Below are 25,011 nucleotides of genomic sequence, written 5' to 3'. Positions count from 1 at the left end.
CTTGACTTTAAAGTATTTGAGCAAGTTTGCTCACACACTTAATATGCAAGGTGTAAATTTTCCGGTGATGACACACGATATTAAGAAATTTGAAATACTGAATCCAGATATTGCAATTCATGTCATTGTGTATGACAACAAAAAGTTTTTTCCCCCACTGCACGAGCATTTTCCACACTCGTAAACACCAAATTAATCTTTTAATGTTGAAAGCCAATGCAGGAAAAACACATTTTTGTTTAATTAATACCACAAACGGGAAAAACGGATTATCGCACCTTCTCTCTCACCTTTCAAAACGAGGTCAAGTACATGTTTGTAATTTCTGTTTTCATAGATTTACATCAAACAAATCTAAAAATTGTGATAGGAAAGCAACTCTGATGAAACATGAGCAGCTTTGTTCCAAGTTTGAATCACAGCGCGTTTCATATCCTAAACGTGGAGTCACAATTAAATTTAAGAAACTAGGCGTGACGTTGAAGAAAAAGTATACAATTTACGTGGATTTAGAAACTTACATTGTTAATATAGATAATGTTGATGATGAATCCAATTCCTATGAAATTACTCAAAGCTATACAAAGAAAACAGTGCGACATATTCCCTGCGGGTATTGTTTTATTGTTATCGATGTGAACGGGGAAATTGCTCACAGACCTGTACTCCATAGATCAAGTTATTTAGATGAAAAAATCATGGAGAAATATCTTCAGGAAATTACAGATCTCGGTGACATTTTGTACGAGGATATGAAACGCAAAATTCCGATGCAACATTTATCCGAAAGTCAAGAGCGCAAATTTCAAAATTTGTTAAACTGTGGGCTTTGCGCCAAACCATTCTTAGACACCGATATTAAATGTCGTCACCACGTGCATGAAACTGGAAATTACCTATGTGCAGCCCACGTTTCTAGTAATTCATCAGATTGTACTCCGGAGTACATTTCTTGTTATTTTCACAATTTCTCCAGGTTTGATTCGCATTTCATTCTGAAAGCGCCTAGTAAATGTAAAAAAGAAATTTCCTGCATCGTGAATACGTCAGAGAGATTTTTGACACTTTCAGTAGGCAAAATTAAATTTTTAGATTCCTAAAAGTTTATGAACGAATCCTTGGAAGTATTGGTGCGTAATTTGGTAGAGAGTACAGACATGGAAAAGAAGTTTGAACGTTTATTTTCAGTGTTTCATGATCCACCATGCGAACACAGACATCTCTTGTTGAAAAAAGGAATATATCCTTACTCATACATGAGTTGTCCCAAAAAATTCGCAGAAACATCACTTCCTCCCATCGAATGTTTTCATAATGTTTTAACTGATACACCTCTGTCTCGCAAAGAATATGAGCATGCACAAAGAGTGTTCTCGACATTCAAACTGAAATCTCTTGTTGAATATCATGATTTCTATTTCTGTTTGGATGTGTTGCTATTAGCGGAAGTTTTTGAATCTATGAGGTCTACGTATTTTAGCTCATACAGCCTTGATGTCACTCATTTTGTTTCCCTCGCACACTTTACCTGGAATTGCATGTTGAAGTACACTAAGGTTGAACCAGAGTTAATCACACATCCTGACATGCATCTCATGTTTGAGGTGGGGATGAGGGGCGGGGTCCCATTTATCGGTAAACGTTATTGTAAGGCAAATAACAAGCATCTACCTGAGACATACAACCCCTCAAAACCGAGTAATTATCTCCTTTATATTGATGGGAACAGTTTATACTCAGATGCCATGAGTCGAAACTTATCTGTTAGAAATTTCAAATTCCTCACAGAGGAAGAAATTTCCAAGCTTGATTTTGTGAATTTGGACAGCAATTCAGAAACTGGATATGTAATAGAATGTGATCTCAAGTATCTGAAAGAGTTACATGATAAGCATGCCCGCTTCCCACTTGCGCCTCTCCACCAAACACCTCCACACGAATTGCTGTCAAACTATCAAACAAATCAGAACGCTCAAACTGGAACCAAAAAGCTCATGAACACACTTTTTGACCGTGAAAAGTACATTGTTCACTACCTCAATTTAAAACTCTACCTTCAGCTCGGTTTGCAATTAATGAAAGTACATTGCATAATTAGCTTTTCCCAATCTCCCTGGCTGAAAAGCTACATCAACTTCAATATCCGCAATAGACAGACCACAAAAAATAAATTTGAAGTATCTTTTTTTAAGGCATGTTGCAATCTTATTTTTGGCAAGACTATACAATCAGTCCGGGAACATATCAATGTTAAAATTATCACAGACGAAAAACGATTAGATAAGTACATTCAAATCCAAAATGCAAACGCTGGCAAATAATTAGTCCGAACGTGATCACAGTTTTCTCTCGTAAGTTTGAATTGAAAATGAACAAGCCTATCTATTCCGGGTTTTCCATACTGGAGTTGAGTAAATTCCATATGCACGATTTTTTCTATTATAAATTGCAAAAAATTATACCATGGGATCGCATAGAACTCTGTATGAACAATACCGATAGTTTTCTTTTAAATGTAAAAGTAGAGGATGTGTATCAGTTGATTAAAGATAATTTGAACCTTTTTGACACTTCTAACTACTCCCCTTACCACCCCTGCTTTTCCATGGAGAGAAATAAAGTTTTTTGGAAAGTTCAAGGACGAGACAGCCTCAAAACCTATCAGTCAATGTTCAGCCTATGATCTAAACTTTACTCCTATTTAGTATGTAATGAGAATGAAGAACCTGTAAATAAATGTGTAGCAGAGGGTGTGATCCTTATAATAGGGTCTTCGGGGTGTGGGAAGACCAATTTGCTATTTAATTTAATTTTTTCAAAGAATGGGTTGAGATTTAAAACTATAACTTACATACCAAGAGTGACTATCAAGATAAATATTTTTTTTAAAAAAATGTTTTTTCCAACATGAAGGATATTGAATTTCATATAAACAACAATTCTGGAACTATACCACATCCGAACAAAATATCAGAATATTCTTTAGTTATATTTGACGATTTACAACTTAATCATGTACCTCAAATAAGAGAATATTTTACTATGGGCCAACATCGCAATATTGACACAGCATATTTAATTCAGAGTTATGGAGCTACGCAGAAACATTTTACTAGGGACAATGCAAATATGATTATAATCTTCAAGATAGATTTATTGAGTCTCAAATTAATTCACAGAGATCATATTGGAGGAGATATTTCTTATAAAGATTTCAGTAAACTTTGCCATAAAGTTTGGAATCGTAAACCTCATAATTTTGTAACTATTATGAGCGAGTGCAGAATTAATAGTGGTAAATACCGAGATTCACTCGATACATTTCTTACCGTTCAGTAGAGATTAATTCTTTGTACAGTCATGTTGTCTAAAACACGTAGGAGGAAACTAAATAGCAAGAACGTCAGTTTAATTGATAAGATTAAGAAATTGAGAAAAGTAATCAGTGACAAGCATAAAAGCTTACTTAATTTTGAAAAACGATCAGAGGAATACAATAGGAAAACACTCTCACCGTTGATAGAGCCCATAATCGAACTGGGAAAAACCAAATCTAATCCACTCTAATCATGGTTTTACACCAAAAAAGAAAGAAGTAAAAGAGGAAGAAGAGAGCATGGAGATTGATGAGGAGGAGGCGAGTTATGATAAAAGCTATGGGAGTTCAACAGAGAATCTTTTAAGCTCAACTAAATTTGAAAACAGTTTACTTGATTCTAGTAAAAACGATAAGGTGTTGGCACAATACCTGAAAACGTTTCATGCGGAAAAATTGAATAATTCAATTAGTTATGGAATTTCATATGATTCTAAAGATGATGTGTATTATATTGGAGATCAGCAAGTAATATTTGATAACCAGTATATAGATATTGATAATGACAGATTTAATATAACACACAGTTTACTTGAGTTATTATTCAGTTCAAGGCCGAATTCGAATCTTTATAATCAGAGAGATCTGGATAAGTATAAAAAAATCTTAACACTTACAAGCATACATTTAGATTGAAGAGGGTATGTTAAACGTAATCAGGGAATTAAATCGCAAATGATTCAGAAATTATTTCCCAGTAAAAAACTTAGTAAAAAGAAGGGATGGGGTTTATTGAAATTTGCAAAAAATAATTCTCATGATAGAATTTATCAATACTTTGATAAGTTTGACGAATTAGTGGAAAGATTAAATTTACTCTATTCCTCAAAAGCTTCTGGCAACACTGGACATGATGTTGAGATTGCATCTATAATTGAAGAGCTAAAAGAAGCAAAACTAATTGTTTAGTGTTAAGATGACTTTGCATTGATTTGGTCGGATTGATACACCTAGTAGTGCTAATCTTACATGCGATATTGACTCAATAACACAGAAAATAATTGAATCAATAAATCAGCAAGGAATCAGTGAAGCTGTGAAATTCTATTTAGATTCACAAATAACCAAACTCATTTCGGAAAATACTAAGAATATCGGTGTGAGCATAATTGAAAGAGAACATATTCTAAGTTCATTACAAAATTTTAGTGCCAATATTGATAAAGCTATTGCAGAGAGAACTCTAACTTTAGAATCTGCTCTAGGAGAAGTGAAAACTTCAACAGACAGCTTTTCATCCCAGTTGATCAGTATTAACAACAATAAAGTTGATAAAGGTTATTTAGATGAGAAATTAAAAGGCATATCAGATAAAATTAAGAATTTGGAGGTCTTGGACAGAAACTACCTCAATACTAAATTAAAACAGCTTAGTACAGACATTTTTACTAAAGTAAATGAAACACAGCCATCACCAATTGATAAGCAATATTTAGAATCTGCTTTGCAGAAATTGACTAGTTCTTCCAGTGGATGGTATTGAACAATTCATTACAAAAGATGCTATTGCTACTCTGATTAATCAAATTGCAGACAAGTATGCAACTAAAAATGATATAGGAGATTTTATTAAGAAAAACAAGATGGAAGTCGCTGTGGAAAGCATTCATGATGAAATAGCTGATGCAATTAAAAATTTGGAAGAGGGGTCTGTTATGAGGCTGCAATGTTCACCCGCATTTATAGATTATCTTAATTTATTCATCCATAAGATAGCTTATGATATCGTCAGTGGCTACGCATGCGTTGGTTTTAGTATGAATTGGATAGAAGCTAAGCAACATAACCTTTCCGAAAATCAGATTGCAGAAATGATAACAACAAAAATGGGATTAGCACAATATAAAGGCTTAGTGTTGTCTCCGAAAACATAAAATCTTGTGAAAGGATAACACTTGGCATATGAGGGGAGAAATTTGAATTTGAAGTACAGTGAACTTTAACGGTTTTCTTGCTGACACAAACATGTGCTACTTCAAGATGATAAATCAGAGTCATTATACATTTTTTTCATGTGTCTATGATTGATTAACTGAATGTAATGGTTTTCTTGTTGAGATGAACATGTGCTACTTCAAGATGATAAATCTGACTCATTATACATTTTTTTTCATGTGTCTATGATTGATTAACTGAATGTAACAGTTTTTTCGATGTAGAAGTTATATGAAGGCATACACTCTTATCTATAGAATTTGGGAAGGGGGAGACATTCAGCCACAGGGGGGCATAGCACAGGCATCACTTCTCTCTAAACGCTCAAGCTGATAAGTTCACAATGTCTCACTATTTTGATTGGAGAAGTTTCAATGAGTTCTCTGTAGAAGCAAATCCACTAGCTGATTGGGGTTATGAAAACATTCATAGTAACGAAGGTAACATTTGCTGATAATGATGAAATTCACCTTACAATTATCGATATTGATAGTGAAGGTGACTTTAAACACACTATAAAGTTACCAAAAGAATATTCAGTGGTTTTGAATGAGGATAACATCAGAAGTTTTAATTCTCATTCATGGGAATTAAATGTGAGTGGGAATCGCATATTCTTAAGAGAGTTTCATGGTAACTATAGGCGTTGAGTATTAAGATACCACCCCGAGTGAAATAGGTCTGAGAATATGTAAGTATTTTTAGATATGTTAGCTCATTCCAATTATACTTACATATTGTCGGAGAAAACACTTTAACAATAACGACTGGGTGCTTGTACAGCAAAAGAGCTCAATTTTTTACACATGCATAATATTGATAAACAGTTTGATTGAACTCTTGACTGTCAGTTGGAAACCAAGCATAATATGGATATTATAGAACTTAGATTATTGTAGAGATAAGGATTCACTTCAATCTGACAGTATAGCATTAGATTATTAAGCAATAGATGTAGAGAGAGAGAGAGAGAGATAGGGAATTTCTCAATTCACTTTAATCTGTCAGTATAGCATTAGATGTAGAGAGAGAGAGAGGGAATTTTTCCCTCAAAGGGAAATTATTTTTTTCCCTCATCCAATAGTCGATAGTCAATAATCGATATCCACCCTCCTCATCTATACTGGGGAAGGGGAAGGGAAAATCTATTTGAGAGAGAGAGATATCTTTCTCCTTCTTTATCCCCCTCATCCTCACTGGGAGAGGGAAGAGGGGTGAGAGGGGGGAGGGGGATTTCGAGCAAAAAATCTTCCTCAAACTGTCTACTTCCCCCTACTCATAAGTATTTCACTCCTGTTTGCATAGAGTACAATAATTTTCTTAAGCATACAGTACTGTATTCAATGACCTGTAATCTGTAATATAAACTGTGTAATGTAATTTGCTATGTAAGTGATGTCATTGAATAAAACTTGATTTGATTTTAAGTTTTAAGGAATTTTTCAATGCAGAGCGCTGCATTAAGCCGGCAGTAAAGTTTCTAATTCTACTAGACTTTTGACCGGTCCAGCGAAATAATATTAGTGAAATCCTGCTTTAACAAAGTTCTCTGTATGAAATTCTCAGTACAATTTTTATATTTTATATTTCTCAGGAATAAAGTTATTTGCCTCTTAAGGTACTACTCATGTCAACACGTCTTACAACAAATTAGACAAATAAAAAAATTAACATCTTGGTAGCGAATAAGAATCATACCTAATTGAAATTCCAAAACGTTGGATGCTCTCTTTTCAACCCATATACAATTGTATGCTTCACCGCCGCTGTAATAAAACATATTTGGAAGATTAGATTTGATTTATTTACATGTTCACAATTTATTAGTTGCAGAAGATCCTTCAAAATGTCATTTAAAAATGTATGGATAGCCGTAATTCTATGATACAGTTTCAATGCAATTTTGAATGGAATGTAGAAAAATAATAACATTTCTATGATTTTCTAGTTACTAGAACAAGTTGAAAATTTTACAAATACATAAGTTCTACTGACAATTCTACTAAGCTAGTATCAAATCAAATAAGAATGAGAATGAATAATATTATTTACATGTTACATACCATTCATCCCTGATGAAAACAGGGAAATAATTGGTGGCTGGATTAGGTGTGCCTATGCAACGTATTTGGTACATCCTGAATGATGAATGATCTGCAAAACTCATTATTTGCCCATTCACAGTCAAATGCTCCCATGTGCCTTGCATCCATGCTGGCAATCTAAACATTGAAAATATCTCAGTGTCAATCATAATCAATTATTGAAAATTATGCATGAAAAAGATTTTATTAAAGAATTCTATTGTAATACATTCATCATGAAATCTAATAACAGAGCTTAGCTCTTATATTTTTATAGAGTTTGAAAATGGCAACAATTCTTTCAATAAATTTTGATCACAGGTAAAATTGGAAACCATACAATTCGTATGGTTTTTGTTGGTGAGTAGTCCCTTGCTGGAAGGTTCCACCTTGCCTGTATAATTTAAACCGTTAATGAGCCTTACAACTGTCTTACTTTAGCCGGGACCGAAAATTTAACGTGTTAAAACCAATAAAACATGTAAAAGTGTTTCTATAACATATTCTCCTTATAGTATAACTCAAGCACAAAAATAAAACACTCAAACAGCATCAAAATTCATGAAATGAATTCCAAAATGTAGGCAAAAATAAAAAAGGAAAAGGTTTTATCCAAAAATATAAAAAAGCTAGTAATCAATTAATTTTTAAACAAATTATCTAAACCATTTTTAAACAAAATTATTTGTAATAAACATAATATTATTTTCGATTTTCACTAGTCAACCTAATGTTTACTAAATGATTCACATTCAGTATTTTTATAATAAACAAAAAATTAATTCCATTATAATTTGTATCAATTAGTGAGAGAGAAAATTGCATGAATGTCCGAAACATGTTGTGATAAAATAATTCAAAAAGGGAACTTATATTTGTATTTCTATTTATATATTACAAGTAGCCCTAAACAGAAAAGAGACAGTGAGGAAGAAGAATGGATAAGCAACAGCAAGAATAAAATTATTAAAGCTTTCAACATTAGAAAATGAATGTATGCCATATTTAAAAGAGTTTTGGAACAATGTTCCATTGATAATGCAGTTGTAATTATTGTCGACTGCTATCTCCCTTTTCCTCTATTTCTTTTGCCATGCGATAATGGAATCGGAGATAAATAAAAAACAGAATGAGAATAAGAAATGATTAATTTTTAATCTTGTTAATTTCCCTCATCTAAACTCAATATTTCTGTTAAATCACAGCATATTCGTTTGATTATGAACATGAAACATCTCAATGTAACATAGGACTGAACAAGAACAAGAAAAGAGTATTTATTCCTAGCCATTGTGAATAATTTCTAATGTTGATTTCAAGAACTTTGCATAGTTCTGATAAATGTCTATAGTGAGGTCCACGTAATAATGGTAGTAGTAAATTAAAATTGGAGTTGCTATTCTTGTATAAAATTCGGCAAAGAAGATAGCGCTATCTTTTCTAGCTCTCCAACGTCGCCAGATCGATTTTTTGCTATGTAAAGATATAATTAATTAACAAAATATTCAATCTCAATTACAAAAATTCATTACTTAATAAATTAAAATATTTTTTCTTGATTCTTGACGAATAAAATATAATTTATTATTCTAAACAAGAATAAGCAATTTATATTACATCAGATATACCTTTATCAGATATCCTCTAGAGAACGCAGTGGCAAGGCAGAGAATCAACAACACTGTTCTCCTATCTTTCTCCACTACCATTATAATTATAACGTGGACTTCACTACATGCATTTGTTTGCTTTCAAGTATATATCAAATATATTATTGGTTATCCATCTTGTTTTCACTATTATTATTACTATTAAAATTTGTGAAGCTTTAAAGTGAAATTTAATGGGATCTTTCCTCCCATTCCACCTTTGCAGAACACATTATCTCCACTGACCACACACACCCTGACATAGACAACAACCTCGAAATACTCCACTATTCTCACAAAAACAGAAAATTAAATGCACTAGAACTGTTTGAAATATACAAACACACCAAACAACAGCCAAACAATATTCTAAATGACCAAATCATTTTTTCCTCCCACACTCTGTTTGACAAACTCATTCAAATCCTCCTCCATTAACCGCCAAAACTCCCCTCCACCCCCACTCACACCAAATTTCACCCTCATAACCTTAAACACTTCAGTTTCTGTTTGGCTTGAAAATGTGCAATACCAGCACGAAACGGACCTCGCCACATCAAAGAGTGTGAGTGTTTTTTCACTTTAAAGTTTCACAAAATTTAATAGTAATATATCAAATAACTGCATAAAATCTAAATAGGCCTACGAATTCAGAAAAAGTCGATGATTAATAGCTTAATTTTACTCACCTGCAAACGGACATGAGTACTTTCGGTGGATACTCTTGTTCTTTCGATGGAGTCAACACCATTGTCTCATAGCCAGTTGTAGAATTGTAAAGATTCGATGTACAAGTGGAGTCACTGGAAAACGCTATGAAAACCTTGCCACTCCTATCAGTATGGTACAACTGAAAACAATATCAAAACCAATTAAAATATGTTTTTATAATTTATTTCTACTGACAATAATAAAGTGTATGAGTATGACCGCTGACAGATAACGGTCTTTTGATTCTATTAGTACCGGTACGTAGTAAACAATGACAGTTTAATAAACAACTAGCAGAAACCCGTGCTCTGCAAGGATCTATTTTAAAAGTTGACAAACAGAAAACTCGACGTAATCAAATTTTGAAGAATTGAAAATAGGCCTATAACCATCCTTGGTTAATTGAGAATCCATATGCAAAATTTCAAGTTAATTAGTCCAGTAGTTCAGACGTGATAATGCGTCAAACATAATTTTCCTATCCAGTACGTGTATAAGCCAACTCTTTACTTCATTATAGATATAGATAACGACTGCAAGAGATAGGACTGTGGAACAGAATAGTGATGAAACTATGATAGCGCCAGAAGTGTCTCAAACATAATAGTAGGTGAACTTTTTGAAAGTGATTTGAAAATAAAAATGTTAAAACAACAGAACTGATAGTTGTCAACCTTATCATTCTACTTCCATTTAGAGAGGCTTTTGTTTGAGCCGAATATATATATATATATATATATATATAAATGAAAGTCCGTTTGTGTGTTTGATTGTTCCCTATAGACTTGAAAACTACTTGACATAACGGCATCAAACTTTTGGAATATGTTGTGTGAATATTGGGGATGGTTTCTGAACAGAAATTTTAAAAGGGGAGCTGAAAATAATTATTTATTAATCCATTTTACAGACCTATGTTTTCAAAATATTCGGCCGAGCGGCTACCGAAGAACGGGAAAATGATCATGATTCAAGATCATATTGTGATAATATAATAAGCATCTAAAGTTACCAACTGTAATAAACACGTCACCCTGTGAAAAATTGTGTACTGGTATTAAAACGGTACTTTGGAGTTGAAGTGTAGTTGATTGGTACCAGCTGTAGATAATGGTTTCTTAGAAGACCTATACAAATAATTATCACTCCCCTATCATTGACAAACTGGAAAATGTTGAAAAGAAAATATTCAACTGCGAAAGAGAGTTGTTCATAATCCACCTTGTTCATATTGCATTTATCAATTGATGAAGAATGACAGAATAATTTACAATTTTTGAATTTAGCTTAGCTTATATTCATCCTAAAATGGGAGATGGAAAGAATATGGAATCCTGTGTGATTCATCGTACATCACATATTTCCTGGACCATCTATTGACAATCATCAACTATGAAAACATTGAATTAATCATTGAAACACTGATTTAACCTATTTATTTTTTAATTCAACACTTTACTGATAGATATTACTACCAATTGATTGAGAAGAATATGTTTTCGGAATAATGAATGCAGCATGACTAAGCACATAGGAAGTCCATATTGAGATGTAGATGAAAATATTGATTGTCAGATAAGTTTCATGATTCACCAAATAAAGTCAAGTGTAACATGAGATATATTAACTTTTTGGCGGTACAAAGTTCTCCGAGTAAGCTAGTTGTAAATAAAGCTTTATTATTAATAGTCAACGCTGAAAAAAGACAGGCTCAATAACCAGGAATACTATAAATTCTATAAGGGACCAGTAAGCCATTAATTTTGAGTAGTTCAATCACTTCCATTATGGACACTGGATAGTGACCCCGAATATGACCCTGGATATGAATAACCATTTGGATAAAATAAAAGGAATTACATCTCTCATCAACTCGTACTTTTTATTAACAAAATATTAACAAAAAATACATATAAGTTATATTGAATGAACTCAAGGCTAGTACTCAAGTTTGTCTTTTTCTGGCCGTGCTACAAATAAATGTAGGTGTATGTTTGACATTTTGTTTTTGTAATCTGGTTGTCTATTAAGAAAGTTTTCAATGTGATTTTTTAAGGCAATAAAATTTGAATTTTAATTAAAATTTGAAAAAATAATTACCAACAAACTCCTAACCAAAGAAAATCTTTGTGCTCTGTTCTAATCAGAATGTATGAGACTCCATATACAGCTGATAGAAGGCGCAAACCGAACTGGCCAAGCATACAACAATGGAACAAACACGTGGCAAGCTCGCGCTCTCGATAAACGCAAAACTAATTCAATCAGCTGATTGATAAGATTATTTTAAGCTTTCCAATGATTACAACATAAATGTTAGAATATCATGTGTCAATTATCTCAGTTCCATATGGCGTTCACCTTACCATGTTCATAACCTTACTTAATAGGATCCTTTTTCATCCTTTGAAAGCCTTAGAGGCAAAATATCTCAAAATCCGTTCTTAGTGCGCGTCTAGCATGTTTGAAGAATATTTGTGCAGATTTTCAAGTCTGTAGGCTAATTAATTTGAGCTGTAGTGTGATTTTACATCAAAATTTTCAAAAAATGCCCTCTCCTTGACCCCCCTATGCTCCTGATCGGTATTTTTCTGCATAGATCTAATTTTTTTTGTAGCTGAACAAAAAAGTTCCTCATGACTTTCCTGTGCAATGAGCGGTTAAAAAGTACAACATTTTTGGGGGGTCCCAACTCCCTTAGTGGGGCAAATTCCTGAAAATCCTTTCTTAGTGGATGTTTTGAGGCTACCTTAAACAATTGTGTAAAATTTCAAGTTTATGGCTCAGTAGTTTAGGCTGTGGTGTGATTTCAGTCTGTCGGGGTTTAGCCTTTTATAGATATAAGATAAGATATAAATTTAATTGAATAGAATACATATTATATAGATGAAGAATGTAAAGATTGAGTTATTGAAAATATTTTCTTATGAAAATATAATATGTTTAAATATTAATTGGGGAAATAACTTACTGCACATCTGTATCTAGGTCTGCCATTGCTGCCTTCACTTGGATTCAGGAATGCGACATATCGCTGATTGCCAGGGCCTTCCCAGTCTCCAAGACAATGGAAAGTCAGGTCTATAAATAACAGATTAGCATGTATGAAATACTACAACATTGGCGAAATATTGATTATTTAACATCTAATAAACACAACTGAAAATTGAAGCAATCCTTTCATTGTACTATAATAAAAATAATTATGAATGTAATCATATTGAGGAAAAATATCATTTCAAAACAATCGTGCCATATTCTATTAAATAGATTCACATTAAGGAATCTTCTTTTCCTTGCCGTATTCCCATTATTTGGGACCGACTCTCCTAACACGTAGTCGCCAGTTTACTCGATATACTTTATATTTACTACTTTATACTTTGTACATTTACTGTACAAATGTATTTATTGGTCAATAAAACAAATTTATTATTATTTATTATTATATTGGGTTGCCTCATCTGTAATATTTAGCGACATCCATGTGAGGCGAGATCTGCCCCTTGGATGCGTCTCCATCTCAATACATACATTAAGAAATATCGGGATTTAAATAAATCTTATGTACGCTGCACAATGACTTTGATTATTAATTCAAGGACACATCCTCAATTTGTACTTATTTTAATAAAGAAATGTTTTTCAATATCTACTATAGAGCTATAATACGATATAGCATTTAACCAAATATTCTCTTCCAAGGTTTTCATCCTAACTTGAACCATCGGTAACTAATTGAAGCTAATGATTCACTTAGTTCACTTTTACAATGGTACTTTCAATTTGCCTGTTGAGTTTGGACGCGTTTCAGGACGCTGGGCCCCATCTTTGAAAGGCAAGAGCTACCTTAATACTGAAGTTTGTGAGTGAGTTGTATACCAGAATTTTTCGTCTCTGGTAGAATTTGTCGATTGTAAGTAGATGCCTTAACCTTATTAAGACCTACAAACTTCATTATTAAGGTACTCCTTATCTGCTGGAGATGAGGCCCAACGCTCCAAAATGCCCAAGGATTAATAAGAATACAATTTTAGTTGAACTCAATTCAAGTGAACAAAGTGAATCATCAAGTTTGAATATTTACTCATTGAAAACAACATGGAAATGTTAAAATCTATCGACTATCATGAAATGAATCAAGATGTTTGAAATAAACAACTCACTGTCAACATCACCGAACGAGCATCCTTGGAAATGGAGACTGATTGAAGAGGCTTGTATCGGAATCATGCAAGAATCTATGACTGAATCTGAGTTTGCGCACTCCATCTTGTCTTCAGTACCGTCGTCAATGTTGTACACAAATGTGAACTTGCCATGCACTGGACAGAACGCTTTGCTTATCTCTTCTCCGCCCACTTCTCTCTCCTCTGAAATCAAGAAAAAAATTAAATTTAACTGAAACTTGTGAAAAATTAAATTTGTGAAAAATGTTCACAGTTAATGAAACATAAAAGCTTTATTTCATCTTTTTCACAAATTTGTTAATGTTCTTATTTTATGCATCCAAAATTTCTGTATTTTGTTAATAGTTTCTCTCATATTCAACTTCATATTCCAGTTATTTAAGAGTTGATTCAGTTAAATCTCAGAATAATACATAAAGGTATTCCAGTTCAGATAAGCAATTAATTACAAAAATCCATTTATGCAATATGTTCATCTGTTCATAGAAGCTCATTGCGTTTGTATACTGAAATAAATTCAATTCTTGAAATAGAAATTATTTTTTTGACCTGTTACCCAGTTTTCTATGTAATATATAAAATGGACATCCAGTTGTAATAAAAATATATGGTTGTTGTATACAAATGAAATAAAATAGTTTTTGTCATACTCAATTGCAGCTGTTTTCCATGAATTAAATCAAGCCGGTAAACAGCTGTTTGCAGAATTGGAAAACATGTGATTTTCATTACAGCATACTATACTGTAAAGAGATCATAATGTTCTCTTTACAGTCGAAAATGTTAGGACTCTACTGAAATTTCAAATTTTCAAATTTCAAATTCAAATTTTTTCAAATTCAAGTTTATTCACACTCATAAATACATATACAGAAACCAAATAGAGTCTAGCTTGACAAATACAACAATAATCCATCTAAAATTTAATAATAGATTGTAAGTAATAGTATATAATATAATAATATATAATATAATAATTATGTGAACAATAACTGCTCACAAAGTGCTTCATGAAGCACTTGACTGTGAGCAGGAGTTGAGGTTTAATCAGATATAGGAGGAGAAAAAAGCCTACACACACACACACACACACACACACACAAACACACACACATTCAATCACCATCATCAAGTAATTTTAATGATTGATTGTAGCATTTCCTCTCTTTAAATATACTTATATTATGAAATGTAGTTCAAACTGGGAAAAAAAAATGGGAGGAAGAATCACCAGTATAATTTTTTTCAACATAATTCATGACAAGAGAGGGAAAAAAAATGAAAAATAAAAGATGAGACATAACAGTGATAAATAAAACAATGTTTGCAGATCAAAGCTCAAAGCAAAGGTTAAACTTTAAAGGATACAGAAGTAACTACAGTAAAAAGGCCATACTACACTGGAATTCATATTCAATAATGTATTAAATATTAGCACCATGTGTTTCTCAGCTTACTACTTTGAATAAGTCTTCTACTTCTAATGGTGAATGAAGCCATAGCCAACTCTTCGTTTGTTTTAGGAATTTCTTGAGATTCTGTAGCTTTCTAATCTCATCTGGGAGAATATTAAAGAATTTAGGTCCAAGGAATAAAAAGCATCTCTGGAAGGTAGTGCTGTTTGGTTTGGGGAGTCTGATTATCATCCTTTTAGTTTGCCTAGTTATCTGCTGATTTTGTTCAAGATTCCCCATTTGATTCCTATCCCCACTCATTTTATAAAACAAAGATAAAACTTTCAGTACATACATGTATCTGAAAGGTGGGATTCCAAAAACCTGAATATTGGGAAAGTATGCGTTCGTCTATTAGCTCCAAACATTATTCTAACAATTGATTTTTGTAGGACTATAAGATTTTTAAAATGAGACATGAAGGTAGATGCATAACATGAGATTCCGTATTCCAGCCTACTATTGAAAAAAGAGAAATACATTACACAAAGAATATTTACAGGAAAGAATTGACGCAGTTGATAGAAAGTCCTAACCAAGTATAAGAGGTACCCTTTTACTTTATTCACATGCAAATCCCAATTTAGACTTTGATCCAATATTAGCCCAAGATATTTAATTGAGTCAGATTGTTGAATTACCTCACAGTCACAACTCACAGATCTGCAACCAACCTGATGATACCTGACAGGATCAGTGAAACTAAATGGTGATGATAATGAAAAGTTTATATAGGAAGTCTTGCTCGCATTTAGTGCTAGTTTGTTACAGTTGAACCAGCATCGCAAATCAAACAAATCCAGCTGCATCATTTCATGCAGTTCTTCTCCATTTTTAGCAGAATACGCTAGGGCTGTATCATCGGCAAAAGATGTAATTGATCCAAAAAATGTGTGGGAAAACAAATCATTTATGTAGACTAAAAACAATATAGGGCCCAAAACGGATCCTTGTGGAAAGCCGTATTTAACTGTTGTCAGCTCACTATCGCAACCCGAAATAGACACATACTGCTTTCTATCCATCAAGTATGATTTTAACCACATGTTGGTAACACCACGGACACCAGCAGCATGAAGCTTATTCAACAAGGTGCTGTGTTCAACTGTGTCGAAAGCCTTTCGGATGTCCAAGAATAGACCAGATGTTCTATTTTTATGTGGTGTGTTGATGCTGTGATAAATATCTGACATAAACTTATATAATGCCTGTTCTGTGTTCAAGCCCTCCTGAAATCCAAATTGGTTTCTATTAAAATTATTATTGAAAAAGCTCATTAATCTTTTCTTAAAAAGTTTCTCTAGAATTTTTGAGAACACTGAAAGCAGTGAGATGGGTCTATAATTTGAAATTTCTCTATTCGATCCAGTCTTAAAAATAGGTATTACCTTAGCTGTTTTTAGATTTGATGGGAAATGGCCATTCAAAAAGCTGGCATTAAAAATGTGACAAAGAACAGGAACAATAGCATAAGCTATAGATTTTATTAAACTGGAGGAAATATTATCAGGACCTGGAGATTTTCCATTTTTCAATTTATTTCAATTAGTAGTTCTTGATAGCTAATAGGATTTAAGAAAAAAGAATTTTGGATAAAATCACTTTTAAATTTTCTATCATAATTTTCTCTCATGGATTCATCTGGGTCATGTATTGAAGAAACTATTTCATCAGATATATTTATGAAGTATTCATTGAATTTGTTAGCCAGAACGTTTCCATCTGTTATTAGATTATCTCCACAATGCAGATGGATCGACTTTCATTTGGAAACTGATTTACTGCAATGATTATTTATAATTTCCCATTGTTTTTTTACAGGAAAGGTATTCAAGTTGGAATAAAATTTAATCTTTTGATTTTTTATTAATTTATTGATGTTATTTTTTGCAGCCAAGTACTTAGCTTTTAATCTCTCATTTTGGGGAGATTTTCTATGCGCTTTATAGAGTTTATCTCTATGCTTAATTGCTAGGCAGAGCCCATCTGTCATCCACGGTTTCAGACGCTTAACATTTTTGACAAGCCTCTGGCTTGAACGAGTGCACTGCTTTATATACGCCATCAGACCATCCATGAACACAGAAAACTTATCATCAACACTGTCGCAAGCATATAAGTCAGACCAATTAATCCATCAACAAGTCCGTCAATTTTTTGACGTCGATGATATCTTTAACTATGGGAGAAGCATGACCGGTCCGGTGTCCAGACACAGACAATGAAGCCGATATAGCTCTATGATCAGTAATCAGCGATTCAATGACTGAACTCTGAATTATTTTCCTGTTAAACTTGGATTTATAAAAGATGTGATCAATGCAGCTTGAGCTAAGGTTTGTTACACGAGTATCTACATCTATCAGTGATTGGTAGCCATTGAAATGCATGATTTCCATGTAATCAAAAGCCCCTGAGTCCTAATAACATCTGAGTAATCAATATACTAATTCAAATAATTGAAGAGCTCATTTAAGGATTTTCAAGTTATAAGAACTCATCTGAAATCTTATAATTTGGGCCTTTATTATTTTATTTGAGCTGGAAGGGTCTGTCTGTTATGAACTAGGCGCTACGGGCTAGGTCATGTTTATAGAATGCAGTAGCTCAAACAGCAGAATGTAATGGTTTCTGTTTCTCAGCAATATTATTCTTTCTCAGATGAGTATGACAAAAAATATTGTACGTAACTTGTACGGTAACGTATTTACCGCATTCGTATGATAATTCAGAAACAATCATACTTATGCGGTAAATTATCGTTACCGGACTTGTTACGTAAAGTACTATACTTCTTAATTACTGAAGATTATCAAAGAATATGCTTAACTTCGCCACCCATACAGATTACACATGATTTGACTCTGCTATTCATGTTCTGTGGTAAAAGAAATGTTGTTCATAAGACGACCGGTATCCACACAGTATTTCACAGAGCTCAAGGATAAACAACTCGCACTGTTGTGTGCATGCCGATTAAGTAAGGCTACCGACTTGGTGCGCAACAAAATTTTCCGTTATTACAAATAAAGATCACACACTTAACAGGACTAAAAATCACTCTGTATTCAGGCCTAGTAATAAAACAAAGTAAGATCCAGTTTTTAATGCGCATTAAAGAACAAGTTCTTTATTTTTGCAAATATTGTCTACTCACTAAATAGAAGTAATTCAGTCATGTGATGAGTCATTGAATGCAGACAGGTTGCTTCAGCCGCTGCCTCGGAGGTATAGCACTTTCCAAGACCTTCTGTTCTCACCAACAGAACATTTCTCGATTTCAGGGTAAGGTGGAAACATCTGATACAGTTGTCCCCGCTGGAGCTGAAATTCGTGAAATTTGAATTCACACTCAATAAAAATATGAAACCATTCAACAAGACATAGAATGTCATCACAAGAATAACCTGATTCCAACTTAATCATATTGAAACCAATGTCACATAGCTTAAACTGTTGAACAGGTAGATAACAGTTCTATTGTCGACCTTACGAAAATAGTCCGATGGAAATTGGAACGGCTGACTACCTCCTCACCCTCCCGCAACATAGGTGTTTCCGATGATTTGTCAGGTGTGTTATTAAGATATCAATTAATTCTCATTTCAAGAATCAGCTGTGGACAAGGTTGATTAACCCTTATTTGGCAACGTTGCACTCATATGTTTCAATTCTCATCGGACTATTTTCTGCGGTTTAATATTGTGCAGGATGTAATAGAAATTGTCCAGAGTTTCAGAAAAAAACCTTTAAATGCTGCTCATAAGCAAAACTAGAAATAGGTAGTGCTTGAGCAATGAGAATTAATTTAGTGGGCCAAACCACTACTTCCGTAAACAAAGCCATAGTGCATTTTGGTGACGTCAGCACAGGTAGGGCTCCTACACCTATAAAAATTTGTAGATTTCAGCTGATCATATCAGCATATAAATTTGTTATATCAGCTAGTGTTTATTGGTATAGGAGCCCTACATGTGCTGACGTTACCATCAACCACCTGTCATGCACTATGGCTTTGTTTACGGAGGTAGTGGACAAACACACCAAAAATAATTAAAAACGTTAAATAAATGTATCGGGCCAACCACAGTAAAGTGATTTAGTTCAAAATCTTTAAATTTCTCTATGATTTTTTTTAAACCATGTAAATCATAAGCACTCTAGTCAGTACCTTTGCAAGAATCATTATTGCATCAGTGGTAATTCCAAGTATTTCTAGAGTGATCAATACATTCGATTCTTCCTCATGCACCAACATCTTTCCTTAGACTTACCATTTCGAAGTCAATGAATTTGATTGGTTTTAAAAATTAACATTCTTCCTCCAATTCTACCCTTCTATCCTCCCTTCAATTATTCCCTACTTTATATACAAATTTTCAATTATATTCAGGTTCAAAGCATTTTTCTTTCAAGCCTAACGTTATTTCAAATAATATTGATAAGATTGAAAATAATGAAGCCATATTCACCTGTCCAAGAGAATATAGTTGCTTCCAATTCTGCGATAACAGATTCCCCAAATGGGAATAGAGTCGCCTGTGATATTCACGTAAGAATATTGAATCTCAGATTTTCCCATACCACCTGCAGATGACTGCATCAGGAATTCTCCCTGAAGCTCAGTAGGGAAATAACATAATGCATCACCTGAAAATAAAAGGAGAAAAATTAATACAAATCCAATAATATCATATAGAAACGGAAGAATGTTTCACTAAACAGACACAACAAGCAAGATTATAAGTAGTCAATAATGATAGTATTATTTCATTTATTTATTCTTATGACTATTATTGGCAGAAAGATCCTTTCGGGAATGTCATTGAAATTTGTTACTGCAAAGTTTAATTAGTTTTTGAGCACGATATCTTCTGTAGATTAAGTTTTTAATCAAATAATTAGACTCCATTTCCGTTTCAATCATCACGTGCCATCTCATGCCCTACCCGCATACTTATTACTGCTAGGAAAAACCCGGAAGCGAAGGTACTATTTCTTAGTCCTGGAAAAACTTTGATGGAGATGAAGCTTCGTACACTTTTTATGTTTTTCCCATGTTGGTAGATCATTGTTCATTAATTTGCATCGTTTCAGTTCAATCAATTTGTCTCGCTTGCACTAGATTCTCTTTTTTACCTCCTACTCCTCCACAAGCTCGTCTTCTTCTTCTTCATCATCTCGGTTCTTCTCCATCACCGTTCTTCTCCTTCTTCTTTTTTCATTTTCTTCTTCTTCTTCTTCTTCTTCATCATCTCCGTTCTTTTCCTTCTTCTCCATCTCTGTTCTTCTCCTTTTTTTCTTCTTCTTCTTCTTCTTCTTCCCCTTTTTCTTAATTTCCTAAATCTACTTCTCATTCATCTTCTCTTCTTTACATCATTCACCACACCATTCGCTTCCTCTTATCTTCACACATCAATCCCATGCAATAATTTTTGCTCGACGTCCAACAAACTGAGCCACAAAGTAAATTAGTTTTGGCCAAAGAGCTTTATGCTCTGAAGGTTCAATACTTGCGGTGAGAGTTCTCAAAGATGAACTCATGAGAAATCATACCTTTCTCGGGTTGTCCACCAACTACTTATCTCTCAGTGAAACTAATTTTCTTGAACATTTTGCGGTTCTGAAAACTAAAATTATACACATCTTCTACTGTGAGACTCACTTTAAACTATCAGCATTCCCTATGGATAGCGTCAATGTTTTAATGGTTCAAACAGTACTGACAGTTTAGATTGAATCTCAATGTTTCTGCCAGTGAGCAGGGAGCTAGTGGTACGAAATGAGAATGACATGAAATGAAAACAGTCAGTTATTTTACTCGAATTGTCTAGATGAGGCTTTGAAATTGACTCTGCAAGTATTGACTCTCAGAATTTGCCGATTTGTTTCAAGTGAGTTATGAGTTTAACGACCTCCATGACCTTTCTAAATCCCTCAAACTGGAAATATTCATAATTCATGGCAAATCTGAAAAGATGTTCGATGAAATCTATGAGATGAGCTTTACTAGCTGCTAAATACTGTATAGTAATTGAAAGGAATTCATTAATAATTATTGTTATATAATCATCCAATATCAATTAGAAGTGCAACTGGGATAATGCCCTGACAATAAGATTAAAATTCTCCATTAAAGCTTTGACCTTGTGAATAATTCACAGTTTTCCTCAATTTCAATGCTCTTCACTAAATAGTGATCATGAAAATCTTTCAAAACGATAAATTTTGAATACATCAGTCTTGAATGCATGGCCTCATGCATTAGTCATGATTTCATTGACTATAAAAACAATTTGAGATGCTTGTTTCGATTGTTACACCATTCTCAATATCTAGGGAACTAAAAGCAGTAAAATATGGATGATGGAATATGTGGATGAAGCCCTACTACGATCGGACGCTACTTGTTGACCATTCGGAGTTGAGCTCGAAACACTCCAACAGATTTTCAAATACAGTCAATATTACTTCACTTTTTGCTCAGTACATTTCAATATAACAAAGTATTTTTGTGGTTCAATGATTAGGAAGAGGTGGGTCTTGGACAGAATTAGAACTGCAGTGAGTATTTTTACCAATTTGCTACATTTCCATTTCATATAATTTTAGGTGTATTCGTGTATTATTGATAAATGTGATACAAATCAAGTATATAAACAAATTCTGAATAATATAGCTTGCTTCTGTGATTTGTATTGAAGAGTAATTGATAATTTTCCAATTGTGAATACTCAAACTTTGTTCTGGAGAGAATTTAGAGAATCTTCAATCTTCATTTTGTTTCTGAAGCTGCTGTTCTCAAATTTTGTTCTAAAGAGTACGCGAAACTTCTTTTAGATTGAGCTCTTGAATTTTTTTTCAGTTTCTGAAGCTTCTGTGCGAATTCTGTTTTAAAAAGTACTTGGAACTTCTTTAAAAATTAATTCTTGAATTTTCTTAGTGATTCAGTGTTTGGTGAGATGTTTGTGTTTTTCTTAAAAACACTTTAATAGTTGATTAAGTATTTGTATTTTTAGAAATTCTATTTCTGTTTCTGAAGCTGGTGTTCTGCAAATTTTGTTATAGAGAGTAGCCTACTAAAAAAAGAGTACTCTCCAGAAAATCAGTTCTTAAATTAAAGTTCATATAACAGTTCTTAAATCAGCTCTTTATGAGTTCTTAAATCAGTTCTTAAATTTTAGTTCTTAAATTTTCTTTCAGTTTCTGGATTCTGTACCTGCTGTTGGCTGTTCTCTAATTGAAGCTAGAACTAAGACCGAGTGAATGCGAATAACACCATCATTCCCAGGAAACAGCATATAGCGGAAGTTATGAGAAGTCTCGCCTGGCTGCCTCTTGTAATCCGACAATGGCCTGATAAATGGGTCATCTTTCGAGTATGCTACATGCCACGTATCAAACTGCGCATGCCTACATTGAAAACTATGCATGGAAACCCCATTTTCCATACGTGATACACTTATACTTTACTCACACTATAGCAAAATTCACTTAAAACTTTCAGCATTGGTTGAATAGAAAGAATTCAAGTTTTTTTCATAAGAGATGCTGACAGTAATATCGACTTCCATACTGTAGTGAGATTTACTTTGAGCTGTCAGCATTTAACCAATTGAAAGCATTGATATTATTTATAGGTATAAACTGACAGTGAGAAATGGATCTCACTGAAGAAATGTACCTCAGCCAAATTATTATTACTTTGCTTTCACCTGATAATACACTACGGCTATGGATTTTACAATCAATTCGACCACTTGTAATTTTGTTGAACCTATGTTGTGGAAAATTTCTAAGCATGTCAATCATCTTATTTCGCATTATGCTTTCCATTAGAGAATTTTATATCTAAAGATCTGCACTACACATCATTCCAGCAAAATCACGCATTGAGAAGAGAGCAGTATTGAATGTTAAAATTTTACTTTATTTCAGTTCAAGGTAACTTTGCAGTGACAGTACATACATAAGTGTTATAAACACTGGCTTTGTGAAACAGGAGAACCCGGGCTCAAACTCAAGAATATAGACTATAGACTATAGACTATCCTTGGCTCAAACTCAGGTCGGCCAAGACATTTTTCTGGGGGTCATTCCCATGTTTCGGATGAACACGTAAGTCCTTCCGACCCGGCTGCCTAAGAACAGTCGTAACTTCATGTCAGAGGCCCTGAAATTGATCAGGTGCGTCTGAAAACTCTGACACCAGACCTGGATGTCACTTGACATTTTTATGGCAACTTTCCAAGTTTGATAGTGTACGAGAATATGTATCACTAGCAGGTAACCCGTGCTCCGCAAGGGTGTAATTTAAAACTTGACAAACTGAAAACTTGACCTACTGAAATCTTGACGAATCTAAAATAGGTTTATAACCATCCTCGGTAAATTAAGAATCTTTATGCAAATTTCAAGATTAATCAGTCCAGTAGTTCAAACGTGATGATGTGTCAGTCATGTATTTCCCATCCCATATGTGATAGCCAATTTGTCCATTATTATATAATAGATAACTGAAGAAGACATAATACTTGAAAATCTAACAGTATCATATTGATTTTTTTCAATACATCAATTTTAGTATCGATTAGATCCTCCACAATTTTAATCTAGCAGCCTTTTGTTTCCCCAATTCCCCAAAAAATACCTACAATATACGTTTCACTCCGAATTTGTCTGATAGTATAACATAACTGAAGAATATAAATTATTACTAATTGTATTGTTATCTGTTCATGTTTTTCTTATGAATTCCAATAATACAGCGTGAAACCTATGTCCATTTCATTTGTACTGGTTGCAAAATTTTACATTAAACAATCATTTGATGAAATCCAATTTCAATCATAATGAAAACAATTTCCTTAAAAAAATAATTTATAATAATACGTTTCGAGGGAAAAAATCAAGAACAAAATAAAAGGAAGAATCGTGGACTCGAACCAAGTAACCTTCGCTCCGAAGTCGAGTACTCTACCGCTAGACCACGACACAACTGAAATAATATGTCTTGTAACAATGTTATAACCACGTCATAAAAAAAAACACATTTTACAACAATGGAACAATGTAAGCCGTATGAACTTGATGTCTCGTTAATGAATTTTGAACTTAAATTCTGAAAAATCTAGAAGGAAAATTGAAACTTGGGCTTCGAGGTGCAAGAGATTGATATTTTTAGAATCTATGTGCAAAATTTGGAGATCTAAATCTTTCCCGTTTTACCGGTATGCAATCCACAAGTTGACATGTTTTGATGCGAACAAACACAGCCCTACTCTCTCTTATTATATGGATGGTAATATTATAATCGATTATTAGCCATGGGAAACCATAGAGAAACAACACTCGAGAACTTTTTGTATAGTCGAAAAGTTGATATTGTGGTATTTATGCATATTAAATAAAAATACTAAGATATTGTCTATTTTAGAAATTGTCTTTTTATTATTGACTATTAAGAACTATTAAAAAAAAATTATTTAGTTTTACAATCGAGAATAATAAATAATCGTGAAACTGGTGAAACTAGTGTCAACTATTTTAATACTTTATCAACTAGTTTCAAACTTTATCAACTAGTAAAACTAGCCTGTATTCGGTACTCGA

At 33.3% G+C, this 25,011-nt stretch overlaps 1 protein-coding gene across 1 annotated transcript in view; it reads right to left on the bottom strand.

Annotated features, from left to right (window-relative positions):
* The window catches only part of LOC111045173, a 78,465-nt gene that overhangs the window by 20,908 nt on the left and 32,546 nt on the right, over positions 1–25,011 (bottom strand). The window contains exons 2-8 of the mRNA XM_022330497.2: positions 19,872–20,049; positions 18,557–18,723; positions 13,922–14,128; positions 12,727–12,836; positions 9,734–9,894; positions 7,375–7,533; positions 7,010–7,077 (exon numbers count right to left, since the gene is read on the bottom strand). Coding sequence (XP_022186189.1) covers positions 7,010–7,077; positions 7,375–7,533; positions 9,734–9,894; positions 12,727–12,836; positions 13,922–14,128; positions 18,557–18,723; positions 19,872–20,049 — 1,050 coding nt within the window. The remainder of the gene's footprint in view (positions 1–7,009; positions 7,078–7,374; positions 7,534–9,733; positions 9,895–12,726; positions 12,837–13,921; positions 14,129–18,556; positions 18,724–19,871; positions 20,050–25,011) is intronic.

The sequence above is a fragment of the Nilaparvata lugens genome, chromosome X, assembly GCF_014356525.2.
Source record: "Nilaparvata lugens isolate BPH chromosome X, ASM1435652v1, whole genome shotgun sequence".
Classification (NCBI taxonomy): domain Eukaryota; kingdom Metazoa; phylum Arthropoda; class Insecta; order Hemiptera; family Delphacidae; genus Nilaparvata; species Nilaparvata lugens.
Note: the sequence above shows the minus strand (reverse complement) of the source record. Positions and strands in the feature narration are given on the sequence as shown.